Source organism: Anolis sagrei, chromosome 5 (genome assembly GCF_037176765.1).
Source record: "Anolis sagrei isolate rAnoSag1 chromosome 5, rAnoSag1.mat, whole genome shotgun sequence".
Classification (NCBI taxonomy): domain Eukaryota; kingdom Metazoa; phylum Chordata; class Lepidosauria; order Squamata; family Dactyloidae; genus Anolis; species Anolis sagrei.
The window spans coordinates 61,069,778-61,088,822 of record NC_090025.1 but is presented as its reverse complement, the minus strand read 5'-3'; the positions used below and the strand labels follow the sequence as shown (position 1 = coordinate 61,088,822).

Here is a 19,045-nt window from a genome sequence, read left to right as displayed (position 1 = left end):
TGCCCTAATATTGTTTTGATTTGTTTTGTTTTCCTTTTCTGTTTACATCCTACAGGCTTGCAGATGGGTCAAGGGCTGTGGAGAGTAGCCAGGAACCAGCAGTTACAACACCAGGGATATGCAGGACAAAGTTATCTTTCTAGAGAGCATGGTAGAAGGATAGCCGCTAATAATGTTTCAAACACAAATCATCGGAAGCATGCCCAAGGAGGCATTGACATTTACCATCTGCTAAAAGCTCGGAAATCAAAAGAACAAGAAGGGTTCATCAACCTGGAAATGTTGCCTCCTGAGCTTAGCTTTACCATTTTGTCATACCTGAACGCAACAGACCTCTGCCTAGCTTCATGTGTCTGGCAGGATCTCGCTAATGATGAGCTACTGTGGCAAGGGTAAGTAAATGAGAGGTCATGAGCACAGGTTACAATACCAATTAAATCCACAATTTTTTTGCATAACATTTGCTTCTTTAAACAAAACATCAGAAGTGAAGGATTACTGCGTAATTGTACTTAATGATTTTAAAGGGTTGCTTATAGTTCAACTTACATTATATAAGACGAGTGATGAAAATTGAGAAGCAACTGCATTGTGGTCATGCTGCAGAATGAAAAGAGTTTGCCCTCTCGAAATACTGAACCATTTCAAGCATGTCAGATTAATCTTTGCTCAAAACTGAATAGTGGCTCCTTATGGTCAATCGCAGAGCTACTCTTGAACATAGCAGTTATGAAGATCATTCAGTTGCTAACTCTGGTCTTCTTAAAGCCTGTGAAGCTGCTAGTGCAAATGTTTAGCAGATCAGCATTTTGGCCTAATTGGGAAATGACCATTTTTAAAAGAGAAACTGACATGTACCAATAGTATTCAGAAACAGAAACCCATCCTCTCATTGCTTATTCAAATGTGGAATTTGAATCAACATTTCCAAATGGATGAAATGATATTTGCATGCACAACTTCCGCAAATGTGGGCATGCATTATTGATATGTTTTTCTTAGGTTAGACAAGAAAATCCTTTACAAGATTTCAGCCCCACAATTGGAGTTACTTCTGTCTTCTTGAGATATATTACATTTAATGTGATAGCACAAATGGGTTTAACAACAAGGTGTAAGTTTCTTTAAAGCTTTTCTAACATTGTTTTTGTTTCTAATGTGACTGAAGTGCTTCTTGCCCTAATCAAAAGAATAAATGCATTGTTGATTTAGTTATTTATAGAAGAATGATTTAATAAATGATTACTTGCTTCAAGTACAAGTAGTACTTGAAAAAACAACAAGGGACTTATTTTATAAGCAATAATGGAAGTGTAGTTTCCATTAATATTTTCCATGGCTCTTGCTAAAAGGGATTTTATTTTATTTAAATTGTTATACAGAAGGATACTTATAGTATTTGCTTTTTGCTGCATAACACTTCTGTAACTTTACACATTTATTATACTGAGTTGAATTCAGATGTGCACTTCTCACTGAAGAAATGCAGTAGCATAATCCCACAAAATTCCCACGTGGCATTGCAGGATTACGTGTTTTTGTAGTCCAACATTTGTGGAAACTTGCATGCCATATCCCGATCTATGCTTTCACAGAATGACATTGCAGCATGGTAAAATAAATCAACATGTTTTCTACTGCTATGAAACGGAGTGTAAAACAGTCCAATATAATGTAATGTGGTTTTAAATCTGTTTTACTATAGAAAACAGTTTTAAATGTATTTTCCCTTTAAAAATAATTGACATTTAATGCAAATAAAGCACTTTGAAATATATTACAGAATATGGTAAATGATATACCACCTTGGCCTGTTCAATTCTTTATAACTTTGATAGGATTAGTGCCATGTTCTTAGTGAGCATTTTCCCCATACATAATAGAAATCTGTCGTATATGCTTTTAAAATATTATCCAGAGTGTGCTACTAGCATTGCAAGCATAGATATGTCTACTTAGAATTAAAAACCCATTCACTTTATTAACTTTATTAAGACTTGCTTCCAGGAAAATATGCATAGCATTGTAATACAAGGCACCAAATTCTAGCTGAAAGGTAAAGACTGCTAGGCTGAGATTTTGTATGAATCTCACCCTGCTGCAGCCATACAACATGAACAAACCACATACTAGATTATATTCTTTCTTTAGGAAGTGGCTGACTCTCTGGTCCATAAAACACTCTCTCCAAATGCCTCCCAGACCTCTTACTTACTTATGGTTGACTGAAGATCACATGTACTTCCCCAGTTTAGCTTATGAAATAGTGATGAAGCTGTTTTAAAATATACTTTGGAATATACTGGTATCTGTTTGGAAGAGTTTTTGCTTCCATTGCTCTGTAGATTAAAATGTTTCTGGTTAGTAATCATAACAAAACTTGATTGTAACCAGATCATAGCAACCATCGTCTCCTTAATCAAGTAACAGGGAGAAAACATGTGACACTATTAATTGATTTTGCGGCTGCTTTTGATAATATGGGGAAGCAACTCTATTATATGAATACTCCATGCCTAGGATGCATCTACAATACATCTTAGAATGAATGCAGTTTGACACAATTTTAATGGTATGGTTCAATGCTATAGGATCATGAGAGTTATAGTTTTACAAGGCCTTTAGCTTTCTCAGCCAAATAGCACCAGTGCCTCACCAAACTAACTTCCAAGATTCCATAGCATTTAGCCATGACAGTTAAATGTGGTCAAACTGCATTCATTCTACAGTGTAGATGAGCCATTAGATGGCGATTACATACCTAGATGCAGGATTGCTTCCAGTAGGTAGCAGAGTGGTAGTGGTGCATGCTATTTGTGCTGTGAAGTTCTGCAGGGCTTCATCTTGCCTCTGTGCTTCTGTATAAAGCTGTTGATGGAAATTATTAAAGCATTTAAAGTGAAATGTCAGCTGACTACAGGCATTCCCCGAGTTACAAACATCTGACTTACAGGTGACTAAGAATGGGCCTGATAGAAAAGAAAGTGAGAGAAGTCTACCCCTGAGAAAGGACATTCACTCCTGAAAGAGTTATCAGGGGGAAAGGTGTCTCCTCTGAAGGTTTATCGCCAGTCGTTATTTCCACAGCATGTCAATTTTTTCAAAATCTAATTATCACAGGATAGAAAGTGAGGTAAAATATTCTGAAGAGAGGCACAGACAGCAAAACAAACACCACAGGGATGTTGCGCTTCCCTATGCTATCCAGATCTAACAAATAGATATTTTTAACTAGTCATACACTTAATTTTTTTACCTGTTCTGACTTACAAACAAATTTGACTTAAGAACAAACCTATAGAACCTGCCTTGTTCATATCTTGGGGACTGCATGTATATCCGGCTCTGTTTTTTCTGGCTTCTGGAGCAACAGAAGCTGTGGAGATACTGGAACCAAGGGGTGCTTGGATGCAGTAGTGGGTTGAGCTAATTCAAATTCAAAGCCATAATCCAGCACTCAAACCACTATACCATGTTGGCTCTCCAGTGTTTTAATACTTACCTTGAATAGCCAAATGTCTTGTGAGATCAATAGTTGAAGGAATTGCTCTCTCCATGCCAGTCTGTGTTCTAATGATGATTAGAACTTCATATTCAATCAATATATCTATTTTGAACTTGTGACTATATTCTGACTCGGTTTTGGCTTAGTTGCTTCCACTGACTTTGCTGGCGTTATTAGCTACATAATATTTTAATAATAATTTTAAAGTAATGTTACTGTTGTTGATATAATTTATGTCCAATGTTAGCTATGTTAGTTTGTTTTTGGGGGGCATTGTTGTTTGTTTTATGTTTCTTTTTAATGAATTGGATCTGGCATTGAATGTTTGCCATCGTTTGTTGTGAATCTGCCCTGAGCCCTCTCGGGGAAAGAAGGCAGAATATAAATAATAATAATAATAATAATAATAATAATAATAATAATAATAATAATCTTTCTTCTTCTTCTTCTTCTTCTTCTTCTTCTCAACTTATTTCTGGGTGTTCTTATCAGAGGTACCTTATATAGCAACACAAAGTCTCAGCTGTGGAAAGTCTCTGATGCTGGACAAGAATGTTCTTGTATTGTCGAAGGCTTTCATGGCCGGAATCACTGGGTTGTTGTAGATTTTTTTGGGCTATATGGCCATGTTCTAGAGGCATTCTTTCAGAGAATGCCTCTAGAATATGGCCATATAGCCCGAAAAAACCTCCAACAACCCAATAATGTTCTTGATTATCTAGGCATTTTGATTTGGTGTAAGCAATCATTGTAATTCTAAAATGCTTTATCTGCAGTTCTATTGTTTTTTCATATAATTGGTAACATACCACCCTCAGACCTGATAGGATGAATGATGTCATATAAATATTTTCAGTAACTAATCACAAAATATAGCTTTCTAATTTGTATTAAGATTCCAAGTATGTAAGTTATCTGACTGAAAGCAAAACCCAAATTCACATGAACAGATTCTTCCCTCCTCTTTTTCCCAATGCGGCCCCATCCACAAGAGAGAAAATTAAATGCAGTCCTTTTGTTTCCCAGACAAAATGAAATCTTCGAAATGCATTTTTCAGGTTTAGTGAGGGAGGTTTCATTAAGGTTTGGGGACTACGTGGTTTAAGGATTAAATTGTTATGTAATATATTCAAAAGAGTAATGCAATACTTCATATTCAGAGCATACTCAAAAGCCTAACATTTCACAATTTATAATTTAGAGCATGGAAATGAATTTCTACTGAACCTCCTCCTTTGATGTTTTGTAGATTGTGCAAATCCACTTGGGGTCACTGTTCCATATACAATAAGAATCCACCTCTTGGATTTTCTTTTAGAAAACTGTATATGCAGTTGGATGAAGGCAGTCTTACTTTTAATGCCAATCCTGAGGAGGTAAGTACAGTTCTGCTGAAATTAGTAAGTGTTCGTGGACTTCCAAGACTCTTGTTGTTTTCTCAAGTGCTATTTACATCTTTGGTTGTTGTAGGGTAGTAATACTGATACAACTCGGGAATAACAATTGGTAATCTTAAGTATACTTAATGTAGAAATCCATTACTATCTTCCAGTTGTTATTTTGATTGGAAATCCAGTACTTACTTGCTTTGAGGAACTGAGTTTAAGAGAGAGTAGCTGTATTATATTCTTTCTAACTTTGGGCTTTTTAATACGTTTTTCTGTTTGGTAAAAAAAAAAAAATACAGAAAATAAATAGACAAAATGCTAAATTAGTCTATCATGCTAAAACTGTGCATTAGGTATGGCCTTTATGACTTTTACTTTTACACAGGGAGATGTTATACCTGGCAGCTTTGCATCATGGAAGCAAATAATAGATCTCAAATAAATGCTTGGGAAAATACTATGTGTGCTATGTTTGTGCGCACAAGCCTATCATACATCTTTAAATCTCTTCATTATTGGTTCACATGCACTTTCTAATTACTTGTTTGCTTTTTATGTCTTGTAAAACTGTTTTAAGGATTGTGTAACCTAAATGATAGCATTTATGTCAAGAGCAATAACAACTTTGCCTCTCTCCCTAGTTCCAGATTGACATCTATGTCTTCATAGACATCACTAGGGCTTGAATGTACTAAAACTATATATACTGGAACGTGTGGTAAAAACAAAACAGAGCAGATAGTTTTGAAAGATTTGCAGCGCTTAAATCACATCTTTGAAATTTGAGTAAGTGCAGACTGAGGAGTTGTAGGCTGCTACTGCAGTAACAATAAAAAGAAAAGGCAGTACCAACAGGACTGAAAGCCAAAAGGGGGACACAAAAACTCACAATGAATCTTGGAAGAGTTATATTTTACAATGTAATTTAGATCATATATTACTTCTCTGCATATTGTACCTACTGCACTGAAATGAATATAAATCAAGTTGAAATTACAAGAGAATAGCAGAGTCTTCATATTACAGCTGTATAGGATAGAGACTAGAGAGTGCTAGAGAAAAATAATAATAAGGCTGTCTGATTCACGGTTCACACAATGGCATGCTGTCACATAGTTAAAATGGAGTCCAGCACTTAGAAAAAGAAATGAAACCACTAACCTGTGCCCCACCTTGACATAGGAACGCCTTACGATAGGAAACAAAAGTGTTGCAGAGCTCTGTGGACAACCCTGATCTATTCAAAAGCCTATTTGATGTTGTGCTTTAATATCAGCAGTGAAACTGTTCCTGTCAACACCAAACAAGCATAATTGCCTGTCTCTTATATGTTAAGGACAAATACTACTGCTGGGACTGAGAATGCAATGTGTCTGAGCTAGGTGAGGCTATTCGAAAACATGAGATCATAGGCCTAAGACGTAACTTTCAGATGTTATGCCTCTTTGTCATCATTTTGGTTGTGAAAACATTTCTATCCTAGGCTTTAAAGCACTACTTTGAAGTTCACAGTAATCTGGGGCAGAGGGGAGGACTGTTACTGTATATATTCATGTATAAGTTGACTTCATGCTTAAGTTGAGAGTAGATTTGGGCAGAATTATAGATTTTGATGTGACCTGTCCATAAAGTGAGGGTCATTCTGTGGAGAGCAGAAAATGAAAATGCTGACTACTGACCCTGGCTGCAACTATCATTGTGATACCCAGGCATTACTAAAGGGCAGGAGCAGAGCCACAGCAGAGAGGATCAGTGATTCTTTTAGGTTTTGATATTTGAAACTTTACCCAGAGAAGATGATAGTTCCTTTTTTGATGAGAGTTAAGTTACATTAATCACATTGACCCATGGATAAGTCTGCCCAAGTTTTGGGGGCAGATTTTTTGACTAAAATGTCTAAAGTTATACATGAATATATAAGGTGGATAGGAAACCCAAAGCATTTATTTCAGTGGTTCTCAACCTGTGCGTCCTTAAATGTTTTGGCCTTCAACTCCCAGAAATCCTAACAGCTGGTAAACTGCCTGGGATTTCTGGGAATTGTAGGCCAAAACACCTGGGGACCCACAGGTTGAGAACCACTGATTTATTTGAATGCACAACTGAACACCAAAAAGAAAAAAAGACACTTTAAAATAAAACAAGACTGAATACTGCATTTTATGTACCATTTCCATGTGAGCCCACCTTAGGAAATTAAATATGATACCACAGAAAACTGGAGCACAACTATGTTAGCATATGTTTTGTTTGCATATCAGTTAGGGCGAGCATATTGAAATGTAGTTTCAAAGGTATAATTTCTGTTAGATTTGTTTCCTGTTAAATACTCCAGTTGCGCATTTTAAAAGCTGGCCATACGTTTTAGAAAACATTTCTTTGTTCCAGGGAGTAAACTACTTCATGTCCAAGGGAATACTGGATGATTCACCAAAGGAAATAGCAAGGTTTATCTTCTGTACAAGAACACTCAATTGGAAGAAACTGAGGATCTATCTTGATGAAAGGTAATGTGATTGTGAAATGGAAAATGGTGTGTTCCCTTTTATTTAATAGCATTACATTTCTTATGAAAATACTAAAATAATGGGTTATTAGTAATAGTTTTTCAACAGCAATGATATCAGTATATTAACTTATGAAAATACTAAAATAATGGGTTATTAGTAATAGTTTTTTAAACAGCAATGATGTCAATGTATTTACTTTTTAAAATTTTTCCAGATAGTATCTATGGAATTTATTCAATAGAACAAAACATATATTTATTAAGTAAATATCTTGCAATGACCAAAAGCCAGGATTTATTAAAAGTCACTGAATAATTCTGCTTTTCAGTTCTATACAATATGATCCCCATAGCCATAGGACTAGGATCCACTGTTTCAAGGTCCTCCAGATGATTCTGGGGCATGCTGTAAGTTATCATCAAGTTGCCCAGAAAGACCTAACAAATTCCTAGAGAAGGCATTTCCTTGGTCCTCCAGGGTGACTCTTTGAACACTTCCAACAGAAGAATAGCATAGATTCAACTGGAGGACTTTGAAAATTATTATCTAGTTTACTGTTTTCACTGTAAATGCTGCCTGCGAATATAGGGATCACACTGTATTTCAAATTTTAAATAACCAAAGATACCTTTCAGACATAGCCTAATTGCTTACTTACATTTAAGCCACCTGCTTATTCTTTGTTCTAGTGATTAGTCAAGTTCAAATGTGTGAATATATTGTCTTATATATTACAGTCAAAATGGGAGTAATTATTTCTGTGTATGCACAAAATTCTTTAATTAAACCATATCTCCACAACAACTTTCAGGTTACTTTTAGAATGCCTTTCCCCCCTGCCATTCCGATCAGTACTGGTATCAATGAAAGGTTGTCGTGCTAATATTTACATTTTACTATATTAGCCTTCATTTAATCCAATATAGTAGTTCCCACAGCTAGTTTGCAGATATCATTGGACTCCTATTTCCAGGAGTCCCACCTAAGAAGATCAACAACATTAAAGTTTAGTCCAACCACATTAAAGAGCTTAAATGTTGAAAACCACCGATAACAACAAAAAGAAAAACCAACAATAATAAACCTTTATTTGTATACCTCTCTGTCTCCCCCAGGGAACTCAGGGCAGTTTCCAGCATAGTAAAGCATTGCAATTACCGACATAAAAACATACAAAAAGTCATTATAAAAAGTATAAACATAGTAATATATAACAATCATACATGTTTAAAATTTAAACGCCAGTTCAGTACTAATTACATTGGGAAGCTCAGCTTCCAATGGTCAAGATTCCAAACTAATCCAATATATGAACATACATTTAATGTTGTTGCTGTAATTCCATCATGTAGATCTGTGCGCCAGTTCTATATGCACTTATCTCAAAGGTAGGTCCCTTGTAATTTACTGGGACAAAATGCATGGCATGTGCAGAATTAGGGTTTAAGTTGTATTTGTAATTTTTAGAAAAGATGTTGTATATTGGCCCAATATACAATTCCTGGAACCTGAACATTTTTGAGAAGTGCCTCAAGTGTTCAGGGATGCATGTGTTCCCTTGGCTAACACTGGTTTTCCTATATTTCTAAGGTCAGCTGTAGTTAAAGTTGAGTCTGTGTTGCACAAAGAAAAGAATTTTTTCAGTGTTTTTGGTTTTCAAAGCTCTGGGCTCATTCGGCTGTGTTTCTTATACAAGCCTGTGGTGACTCTGGGCTAAATCTTGTGATGAACACATGTGAAACGTATTATTATTTAAAGGGAGAAAGCCAACTGTACTTGTCTCAAACATTCAGGCCTGCTTCAGAGATATGTGGACATTGGCGGTAGTCCTGGGTATATCTCATTTGTTTTTTTGTCTAATTTGTTTATTTCGGGTTTTTGTTTTGTGCCATCCATTTTCTCTATGAAATCTTCAGTCTCTCTCTCTCTCTCTTAACTTGCCCTTGGAAAACTACATTTTCTTTCTCCCTCAACTTCTGTATTTCCATGTTTTGATTCCAGTCCCTACCTTCTGTGCATCACCTCTAGCCCTAAAACTGAGGGGAGGGAGAGCCTAGAAAGTCCTGCCATTGCCACCAATGATCTGCAAATGTTTGTTCTTTTGGATGCGGAACAAAAGCACATTCAGATAGGCATCTCATTTTCAGGAGCAACAAATGAAAACGGGGCCTCATGAATGAAACGAAACAAAACGTATAGCGATTCCATAAAAATGCATGAGACTAATGGGCGGTTGAAAATGGTTTCCCATAAACTTCTTATTTGTGCCAGAAAGAAGAACTTGTGCAAAGTTCATTGCGCCTATTTTTTCTATGAATGTATATGGTTTGTTCTCTCAGAAGAAGCTGAAATCAATTCATTTTTATATTTAAAAAAGCATGAGAGTCAGAGTCATTTGTTGACTTCCCCAATATTGTGTCTCATGACAGCTGGTGTTCTGCTTGGTTTTGTTTCTGAGATGAATTGAGTCTTGTCCAAAAGTAGTTTATGATGAATCAGGTGTCTACATCAACACTACATTTACTTTTGATGTACATTCTACTGGCTCATGATTAGTTTTTTTCATCAGTTTTTTAGAATTCTACCTCATTTTCAATGTTTCCTAAGTAATCTGGCTGATTCCAGGCATATAAAAAGTTTGTGTGTGTATATGATGACTATTCAACAAGTCATCTTGCAATTCAAAGATTTTGCCAGAACTAGAAATATAAGCTGCCTTTCAAAATACAGTTTTTCTGTACCTTATACATTCACAACATTATTAAAACTTACATCAGAATTAAAGTAATGACCTTATTTTCCCATTAGAGCTCTCTCTCTCTCTCTCTCTCTCTATATATATATATATATATATATCTGATTCTACCAGCTATTGGTGAATTTAAACAAGCTACTGCACGACACTCCCATGTAGCTAGAAGCAATCAACATTTGTATTTCACCTTCTCAGATGTTTCTTTGCATATATCAGTTTTCACTGAAGCTCTGCTTTGTGTCATTATTTTAGGAGAGGAACTGTGTTACTCTTTATGTTAGTCATATCTGTTCTTTGTAAAGTATCATGCACTTAGATGCTGTTTGTTGTTGTGTGCCTTGAAGTTGTTTCCGATTTACGGTGACCCTAAGGCGACCTTATCGCGGGTTTTTCTTGGAAGGATTTGTTCATGGGGCGGGTGGGGGGGGGTTGCCATTGCCTTCCTCTGAGAGTAAGAATGTGTCTTGCTCAAGGTCACCCAGTGGGCTTCATTGGCTGAGCCCCAGGTTCAAACTTTGGTCTCCAGAGTTGTAGTCCATCACTGAAACCACTACACCATGCTGTCTTAGATGGTACTATATAAATATAGTTTTACTTAGGGTAGAAAGATCCTTTGCATTTTCTGAATAGTTTTACCAATAGATACATATTTGAAATATGCTTGATCCAGTGTTTAGACATATCCAGTTGAACTAGTGAAAGAAGACTCCTATCTATGATAACCCCTCCACCATCAAAAACCCCAAAGATACTGAGAAGCATCTTTTGATATCTGGCCATAATGGAAATAGAGAATCCTGAAAGCGTGAAGGGGGGAAGTCTGCTTCTGCCAATCCTGTTATGCATAGATGTTAATCCAGCCTGAATTCAGTTTTACCATACGGAATGCATTGAAAGAAAAATTATTATGTTTCAGAGCACTTTTGCACATCCTCCCCCAATTTCTGAGCGTATCCTCCAAAATTAGAATCCAAATGGACAGGGAAGATGTTTGTACAGTCCCAGTCCAATCTCTGGTGCTAAGTACATTCAATTGCAGATTGACCTGTGCACTGTGGCCAGAATCCAACAGTGTCATTTAGCTAATGGAAATGATAATTACATTCACAGACAAGGAGTTCTGGACTGTGCAGGAGGCAAGTCCAATACAGTTTCCAGTTGAATTGATTTCACAATCAGTAGCATGCCTAGAGACCTCAACTAAAAATGTGCTACTATTTGTACAGCTGGAAAAAACAATGTAATTCTGCTGGCATGCTGTTTTACTCCGCTAATGGTATATACTGGCTGTAGGTTTATTTGTTTTATTTGGATATTCTTTCATTGTTAAGTAATCAAGAATGAAAAGTTTTTTAACAGTGGGAATCCCTTCAAAAGTTATATGGCTTTAGTCCTCTATATGCTTATTTGTAACCTTTCTGAATGTCTGGATGTGAAAATGGCAGCAGTGTCCAGTGGTAACTGGTTGTTGGTAGTTTCCCTTCTCTACAGAATGATCTATGATTTATCCACAGGTCATATCAAGATCAGTGATTTTGGCCTCAAAACCATCCTTCAACGTATATATGAAGTAGACACACACGAGTGGACATATGTAGGATTGTGATTTTGAAATGTATGCCTTGTGTCAGTGTGTAAAAAGTCAACCATTGGTCTCAGAATGCTTTTCTTTTCTCTCTCCCCCCCACCCCTTAAATTAGGCGAGATGTATTAGATGACCTTGTGACACTACATAACTTCAGAAATCAGTTCTTGCCAAATGCACTAAGAGAGTTTTTCAAACACATTCATGCCCCAGAGGAGCGTGGCGAATATCTTGAGACTCTTATTACAAAGTTCTCGCACAGATTTTGTGCTTGCAATCCTGATTTGATGAGAGATCTTGGCCTTAGCCCAGGTAAGAGAGGGGAATGTGTATGAATTTTGTACATGGCTTGGGGCATTTTATTACACAACAAATTAAGTCCTGATAAGTTTTTTTTTACCAGTATGTTCATTTTAAAATCTGGCATGTATTAATAAGAATTTATCTGCATATAGATACATCTAAATAACGAAATGAAAAGATGCTTATATCCAGCAAATGGACTTAGGATCTGTGTGTATGACTGTAGGCAAGTGCTGGAAATTATGTGGCTCTCCAGATGTTTCCGAACTACAATGATAATGAGCCTCAGCCAGTTCTTCCAAAGGAGAAGAATTCTGAGAGTTGCATTCAGCATCCGGAGGGCTGATTGCTACCATTGCTGTGGCTCAATAAAATCTTACATGCTTTTAAATTCACATTAATTTTGAATGATGAGTATTAATAACTATACAGTGGGTAGTTGAGAACAAAATAATCACTTCTATTGTATTGTTCATGTGCAGAAATTTTCACATACAGATTCATATTTTCTGTGCTATTATATAACCTACTAGCTCTAAAACTCTAAAATAAGAACCAGATGTCATTCATGATAATACCTTCAGAATATTCATTTCTCTTGGTATTATTTGTACTGAGGGAAAAGGCATTTTCTTTTGTTTTGTTTTGATAGTGTTTGAGTCGTGATTTTTTAGCTATAGGAAACTCTCTCTTGCTATATTTGAGGTACCAAAATATTTGAAAGCCTTACTGTCTTAAGTATTTTAAGCTCTGTAATTTTTAGTTGTATTCTGATTTGTTGGTTGGTTTGTATGTACAGTTTAAGTATCCCTTATCCATAATACTTGCAATCAGAAGTGTTAGATATTCGGATTTCATGATTTTTGCTAAAGGGATACCTTGACGATGGCACCCATGTATAAACATGAAATGGATTTATGTTACATATACACCTTATACACATATCCTGAAAGTAAATTGATACACCGTATTTTAAATAATTTTGTGCATGAAACAAAGTTTGTCAGTAATGAAGCAAAAATGTCACTATTTCAGCCACTACTTCAGTGAACAATTTTGGAGCATTTTCAATTTCCAAATAAAGGATACTCAACCTGGATTGTTTTTTTCTTTTTGTTATTACTATTCTAAATTACTATGTTATCAAGTCCGTATATAAATATTATATATTAAATCAATATATAAAAAGGAGTACATACCTTTACCATATTTTTACCTTCCCTATATGCTCATGTATAATCATAATTTTTATTTTTTTAAAATAAACCAAAGAGCCTGGACCAGCTTATCCAGGGGTCGGTGTTAGCACTATACCTTAACGTTTAGCAAAAAGAAAAAGAGCTCTACTCTGAGTGGCACAAGACAACAGCTTAGGTCCCTTCCAGACAGACCCTATATTCCAGGATCTGATCCTAGGTTTACTGTTTATCTCAGATTATCTGGCAGTAGGGACTCATATAATCCAGTTTAAAGCAGCAAATGTGGGATCAGATCCTGGGATATAGGACCTTTCTGGAAGGGCACTGTGTCAGTCCTGGGAGAACCTAGAAGAAGCAGTACTCATTTCGAATCTCTCTACCATGTCACCACTTCTGGCCTTTTTGAATGCCTGAGTGGAGAAATGTCGGCAGCAGCCAGGTATGGTTACCCCCCTGAGTCACTGGTGTGTTCGCTTCTGCAATGATCCTCAACTTACCCACAGGTCATAACAAAATCTTCAATTTTGGCCTCCAAACCTACCTTTGACTTATATGATGTTGACTTATACATGAGTATGTACGGTAAATGTTTTCAGCAAGTAGCATAAACTTCAAGAGTATTCAGTTCCTCTAAAAGACTTTTAATGCGTAGGTATAGAAAGTGACTTGGTAGTATTGCCTTGTCATGTCCTCATTTGTCATATTCTTTTCTAATGCCCTTTCCCTCCTTCTTTCCCCCTATTTTTCTTAGATGCTGTCTATGTCCTATGCTACTCATTGATCCTGCTTTCCATTGATCTCACCAGCCCTCATGTGAAGAATAAAATGTCTAAGAGAGAATTTATCCGAAATACTCGCCGTGCTGCTCAGAACATTAGCGAAGATTTTGTTGGACACCTTTATGACAATATCTACCTTATAGGCCACGTTGCTGCCTAAAAAGCACACTTTGCTTGGACTTACAGTTTATTGCTTAAAAGAAATTAGTTCCCCACAGAGTTCTCTTTTTTGTAGATACGGGGGTTATATTAGTGCTGGTCATTCTAACCTCTTTCTGCAATCAAAATGTATGCAGATAACTTTTTTAGCAACTTACCATGGGAACTAAGGAAATTTTTGCAGATTTTTTAAATAAGAAATTTGCTTACAGTTTGCACAAAATATTGCAATTAGTCTGACACATTACTTTATCCAAACATTAAAGTGACATTTTGATTTTCAACTGACAAGATGGAGGACTTGTGCAATAGATTTGCTTGAAAACTTTAACCTGTTCTTTCATTTTTTTAAAAAAAAAATACCATGTAATGTGTACATATTTAACTAAAGAGATTTATAACCATAATTATTTTATTGTAAAATATTTTAACTAAAGTTTTCCCTGTTTCTCTCTAGTAGACAGTGTCTCTTGTATTTTTTACATTGTGAACCTGCACTACTGGTTTATTTTGTAATCTTTGTGCCAACTAAATACTCTCATCACTCCACAAATGTTCATTTCGAGGTATACATGAACATGGTCGAGCAGAGGGTTAAACCACAGAGCTGCTGAACTTTATGACCGAAAGGTTGGTGGTTTGAATCCGGGGAGCAAGGTGGGCTCCTACTGTTAAGCCCAGCTTCTGCCAACCTAGCAGTTCGAAAACATGCAAATGTGAGTAGATCAATAGGTAGGAAGGTAATGGTGCTCCATGCAGTCATGCTGGCCACATGACCTTGGAGGTGTCTACAGACAACGTTGGCTCTTCCGCTTAGAAATAGATATTAGCACCACGCCCCGGAGTCGGATACAACTAGACTTAATGTCAGGGGAAACCTTTACCTTTACCTATGACTCTGAGCTATCACTTGCAGCCAACAGCACTCACAAGAAATGAGCATCTGATTGTTTTTGTGCATCAATTTTGGTGCTTCGAAAGATGAAATATGTTCCTTGAAATCATACCTCAACATAGCTGGATGCCTTCATCATTACTGCTGTCTGGAAATAAAAGTGGTTCTTAACTATTTATTTCCAAATTTATCTTGGGCAGATCAGAATTGGGAGAAGTGTGATCTCCCTTTGACATTACAGCTTCCGGCAAGAATTCAATGCCATAACATATACATTACAATAAAACCAATATACATTACAATAAAACCAATATAACAATAAAACATACCCTATCAACTATAAAACAATTAAAACACAAAAAGCAGATAAGACCATTAAACAGATTAAAGCAGATTAAAAACAAAGTCATTCTATCAAAAACAAGCAAAATGTAGACCCAGGACCATTGCTTTTCTTCCCCTGTATGCTTCTTTGACGTTTTTGCTTGATAAAGGAGGCAGTGAGTTTTGAAACCCATTGTGATATATTTTGCACTGTCTGGTGGCCTCGTAAGGGTTGAGAGTCAGCTTGGTGTAATGGCTTGAGCATGGACTTTAAAGACGGGTTCAATTCCCATTTGGTCAGGGAACTCAATGGGCAACATCGGGATCCCCTGCTCTCACCTTCCGTAAATTGAAAATGTATCACCACTATATTGTGGCAATACATTCTAGAGTGAAATACTGGATTTTGTTTATAGTCGGCACAGCCACCAACAGACTGAAACCAGTGCATAGTATTTTATGTTTTTGTATTTTATTCTATTTTTTTTTTAAAGATTGCATTTATTTGAATCATGGGGAGCTCGGAGCTCTTGGGATGGAGAACATTAACCAACCAAATCAATTACAGTTTTCAGGAAAATGGAAGAAAATGCTAGCTGCGTCCAAAAAAACAAAACAAAACCTTGGCTCATTCTCAGTGAAGGTTCCTTCCTCTCTGTATTCAGCTCAAATCTGCTTGTTTTGAAAGCAACGGGGCTGGAATACCTTCCCCTTCCCAAGGCATTTTCATTTGTAAAAGTACGCCTTCTCCTTGGCAGCGTTGGAGAGGAATGTTGGATTTAATTTAAAATGATTAATGAGATTTTGTCCGACTCCTGCCCTCTACTGCCACTGCAGTATGTCAGCCCAACAACCTGGGAAACTGGGACGCCACTCTGTCGCCCCAAACAGCTTCCCAAGGAAAAAAAATAAAGCTAAATAGCCAGCCCCAGGTACTTGTCAATGGTATTGTCTTTTGGCTGCTGACAGTTCAATGCTAGGTTAGGATATTTATATGTTCAGGATAGGAAACCCCCCATTACTTGCTGAGGTGCTCCCCTCTTTTTAAAAAACAAGTATTGGAAGTCAGTATGCAGTAAACATTTTGGAAAGCAAATAAACTCAAGGGTGATGGAATTAAATTCCATGTCTGACACGCACTACTCCAGCAAATGTAGGAAAGGTAAGCAATTTTAGGGGAAGTATGATTCTGTCCTATTTGTTGAAGAGAGGAAAGAGGAGAAATGCCTTTGTGTATTTTCATATGGATTTTTCCACAGCTGACCCAAGAATGTATGCACTCAACTTAGGATATAATCAGAGCTAGAAAAAGTTACTTATAAACTCCCATAATCTTCCAAATAGTATGACCGCTTGCTGTACTGGATGGGGAATTGTGGAAGTTATAGTCCAGTGCACCTATCCAGTAATTTTTCCAAGATCTATATATCAGTGGTTTCCAATCTGTGGTCCATAGACCACCAGTGGTCCTCAAGAACTAAAATATGGTCAGCGGCCTCACCGTAACTACACTGTTGCAATAGAAGCAACTGGTCTCGTGAAACCCTCTTATAGTGCTGAGGCTTATTAAATATGATTTCTGTGGTCAAGCAGATGGCGACTACTGGATGGCATATGTTCTATATCAGAAACTAGAGCTAATGTGGTCAATCCAATGCAATATTCTGAATCAGCACCAAATAACCAAACCGAATCTAAACTTGACCAAAAACTGATTCGTAACCCTTTTGATACTAATGTTGGAGAGTGGTCCCTGGTCAAAGTGGTCCCTGGTCAAACAAAATTTGGGAACCACTGCTATATATAGTACATCTGAGGAGGAGACCCTGCCGAATTTCTCTTATGTATCATTATACTATTTCAGATGCTCTTATCAAAGGAATTATGAAAGCAACAGTAAAAAAAAAAAAAAAAAAAGAACTTCAAGACCGGAATCCTAAATGCTTTTTTCAGGTGTAAGTGTCATGGCATTAGCTGGATATGTCTTTCAGAAGACATGTATAATCATCTCTCTCTCTCTCTCCCCCCCCCCCCCCCCCCAATTCTCTGGATATTTTGGGATATTGCATTGGGTCTGGTACCTGAATATTTTGGGATATTGCATTGGGTCTACTAACTAAAGGGATTGTCTGTCTCTCCCTTTCCTATTGAAAATAATAGTAATAAAATTCCGCTCGTTTTAAAAATGTTTTCTACAATAGTAACATTTAAACTCTTGCTTTGAGTTGTCCAGAAATGGAGATTAATGTGGAAAGGGTGAATTTGTTGGATTAAGGCATGAAAGCCAAAACTAAATTCATGTTCAAACTTGAATTAAACCATCAGTCACTGGGCAAATCCTTCACTCTACAGATGTATCAAGACAAGCAGTTTTGTTGTGTTTCAGTTCAAATGTGTGCTCCACTATACTGGAACTAATTTTCATGTTTTTTTTCTTGATGTGAATGTCTATCTATCCTTGAATTATGGCCCCAGTTCTTATTCGTCCTTGTAACTTCCACCTATTATCATCCTATATGCCAGCACAATTTGACCTTGTGGAACAGTAGACAAGAGACCCAGAGAAAAAAAATGAAAGGAGGTGTAGCGACTGGACTGTTGAGGGGATGAATCCATATGGGGTTAACTCTTTACTGTAGCTCAAATCCTGCAACTATGAATCAAATATCTTCAATTCCAATGGAAGTCTCACCTTCCCATTGCATATTGTTTATACTGGAGGCTTGATCTGGATTGGGATCTTGCTATAAGGCATTGAGAGGCTTTAACACAGGTTACCTTTTAAGACTCTTCAGAGAGCCACATCTGCCTCAATGCTTATTTTTGAAGTATTCTTTTTGAAATATTCATTGGTGATCTCCCATTCAAGTATTAACATGACCTTTATTAGCTTGCAGGATCTGGTGCCTTTGGGGTATTTAGGTATGTTTATTGTTGCTACCTTCAAAGTTGTTTCTACTATATGGGGACCCTAAGGTGAAACTATCACAGGTTTTTCTCAGGCTAAAAATACATTACTTGGTCATTGTACTGAGTGGGAACCCTGTTTTCTAGAGTGTAGGGTGCATCTAGACAGCCCCTTTATTGCGGTAACTCCTGCAATAAAGAAGGGGTTGTCCATATGACGTCCTGGACAATCCTGAATTAATTCGCTACAAACCAGGAAAACCCTGGTTTGCAGTGAATTGATTAGATAGCAGATTTATTCCATGCCTTTTTGCTTTATTCCATTATTTCCAGTGTCTGGACTGCAGTCTATACACCATTCCCACAGTTTTCCGGACTGAATAAGTCTGGAAAACTGTGGGAATACCGACCCCCCCCCCTCCCCAAAGCCCCCAAACACCTTTGAAAAGTTAAAAAAAACTTACCCAGCCTCCAGTACACTCTTGGAGCAGCTCTCCCGACTCATAGAAATAACACGCCAGGAGGGTAGAGTGGGGGGGGGGGGGAGGAGCGATTTTCCTCCCCTTTTCAAAGGGGTCTGGGGGCTTCGTGGGAGAGGAGTAGGACCTCCAGATGTTCTCGCAGTGTGTGTGAACAGGCCCCCAGGAAGCTCCACGTTTTTTAAAATGCAGATTCTCCAGTCCATATTGACACATTCATTCTACTTGCAGTTTAGGGAAAGGTTAGTTAGGATTCC

At 37.1% G+C, this 19,045-nt stretch overlaps 1 protein-coding gene across 1 annotated transcript in view; it reads left to right on the top strand.

Annotated features, from left to right (window-relative positions):
- FBXO8 (F-box protein 8) overlaps positions 1-15,889 on the top strand; it is a 28,989-nt gene extending 13,100 nt beyond the window's left edge. The window contains exons 2-6 of the mRNA XM_060778700.2: positions 56-392; positions 4,755-4,881; positions 7,282-7,400; positions 11,859-12,055; positions 13,997-15,889. Of these exons, the coding sequence (XP_060634683.1) occupies positions 64-392; positions 4,755-4,881; positions 7,282-7,400; positions 11,859-12,055; positions 13,997-14,184 (960 nt within the window). The 5' untranslated portion in view covers positions 56-63 and the 3' untranslated portion in view covers positions 14,185-15,889. The remainder of the gene's footprint in view (positions 1-55; positions 393-4,754; positions 4,882-7,281; positions 7,401-11,858; positions 12,056-13,996) is intronic.
- Positions 15,890-19,045: the final 3,156 nt, after the last annotated feature.